Genomic DNA, 1,467 nt, shown 5'->3' with positions numbered 1-1,467 from the left:
TGAGTTTTCCAAGAGAAAGAACTGCCTCTTGTGCCCTTGACTGGAGAGTGCAAATACAGGATGCACTTCTGCCTGAGTAGGATAGCTGGGAATGGATAAAGGAATGGGCATCATTTGGAAAAGTACATGAGTAGCTTCCCCCATATCACCCATTAATGTTTTTCTTTTGAATTTTCCAGGGTCCAAAGAGACTAGGCATTTGAGCTCTTGGACACCATGGACGACTCGTCCTCTGGCAGCAGCTGCCCTGACATAGAGCAGTGCATTTCAGAATCCAAATCCAACCAGAGCCTCTCTATAGGCAATTTCCCCTCCGAGGAAAATGTTGGCAGTGAGGATGTCACACCCTGTGAAGATGTGACCTCTGAGGATCCTCCCTCCCTCCCTCCTGTCCAAGGGGCATGGGGAACCAATGATGTGTCGGGACCCATGGGGAGAAGAAATGAAATTCGGGAGAAGCCAGAGGAGCTTGGCGAAGAAGACATCGACGAGGTCGTGAATGCCTATCTGCACAGCCTCCAAGAAGACTCAGAACCTAACTCAGCTCAAAGTGACGATGACCAGAGGATGGACAAGTACCAAAAGGAAACAATAACCCAGACTGTCTGGGAACTGGATGATTTCTCGAAAACTATTATGGTATGTCTAGACAATCTGAATGATGATGAAGATGATGACCCTGTACTCTCTTATTCTCAGGAGGAGGATGTCCAGCCGTCCAGCAGTGTGTCTTCCCAAGTCAGTCCCGAAGAAGAGGAGGCTTGTCAGGACTTGCCCAAATGTATACCACAAGAAAATGGAGACACCAAGCAGTTCCTAAAAATGCCTCCTGGGCTTGAGGAGGATGAAATTGTCGAGGTGAGCACAGAGCTGCCCCCCTGCAGAGGAAGGACAGGCCCAGTGGGGGTGCCAGGTGGGACAGCATGGAGTCCTTGTACCTGCTGTGAAGCAGAGGAGGACCCCAGTGTCTGGGCAGATGAGCAATGGGAGAAGGTCCTCAGCCAGGAAAGGGGTCAGGGAAGAGGTGTTGGGGAAGTGCCAGGGAGCACTGAGAGAGGGAGGGGAAGACAGAGAGAAGCACTGTACAGACCAGTGTGTGTGCCTGTGTGTGGCTTTAATGTGAGTGAGTCCTGAAACTTTGCATTGACAGTTGGCGCATTTTGGTAAAAAAGTAAATTGGAAATCCATAAATGAATAATATTGGCCCCATTGCTGCTGACCCTGAATGTCTCTAAGTCCTCCTCTTTGTCTTGGCAGATGGAAAGCCAGGAGTCTGGCACTGCTGAAAGCTCCCCGGTCTCAGCATTGCAGTCAGAGGAGTGGGACATGCCTTCAGACAAACAAGGCACTTCCTGTATGAATTTCCAGGGCTTTTTCCATTGGCTCAGGAAGCGACTGGTGTCCTCCCTGCCAGGGAGAAAGCGCCGCCATGATAAGGCCAAGAAGGTCCCATCCTGCTGGCGTTAA

The 1,467-nt window shown here is 50.5% G+C and overlaps 1 protein-coding gene across 1 annotated transcript; it reads left to right on the top strand.

Annotated features, from left to right (window-relative positions):
* Positions 1–216: 216 nt before the first annotated feature.
* Positions 217–1,467, top strand: LOC308659079 (uncharacterized protein C12orf71 homolog; the record flags this gene model as incomplete). The annotated part of the gene is made up of 2 exons (XM_081312072.1): positions 217–858; positions 1,258–1,467. 2 exons carry the CDS (start codon positions 217–219, stop codon positions 1,465–1,467), a joined length of 852 nt encoding a protein of 283 aa, XP_081168198.1.

Source organism: Spermophilus citellus, assembly GCF_964194105.1.
Source record: "Spermophilus citellus genome assembly, chromosome: 10".
Lineage (NCBI taxonomy): Eukaryota > Metazoa > Chordata > Mammalia > Rodentia > Sciuridae > Spermophilus > Spermophilus citellus.
Note: the sequence above shows the minus strand (reverse complement) of the source record. Positions and strands in the feature narration are given on the sequence as shown.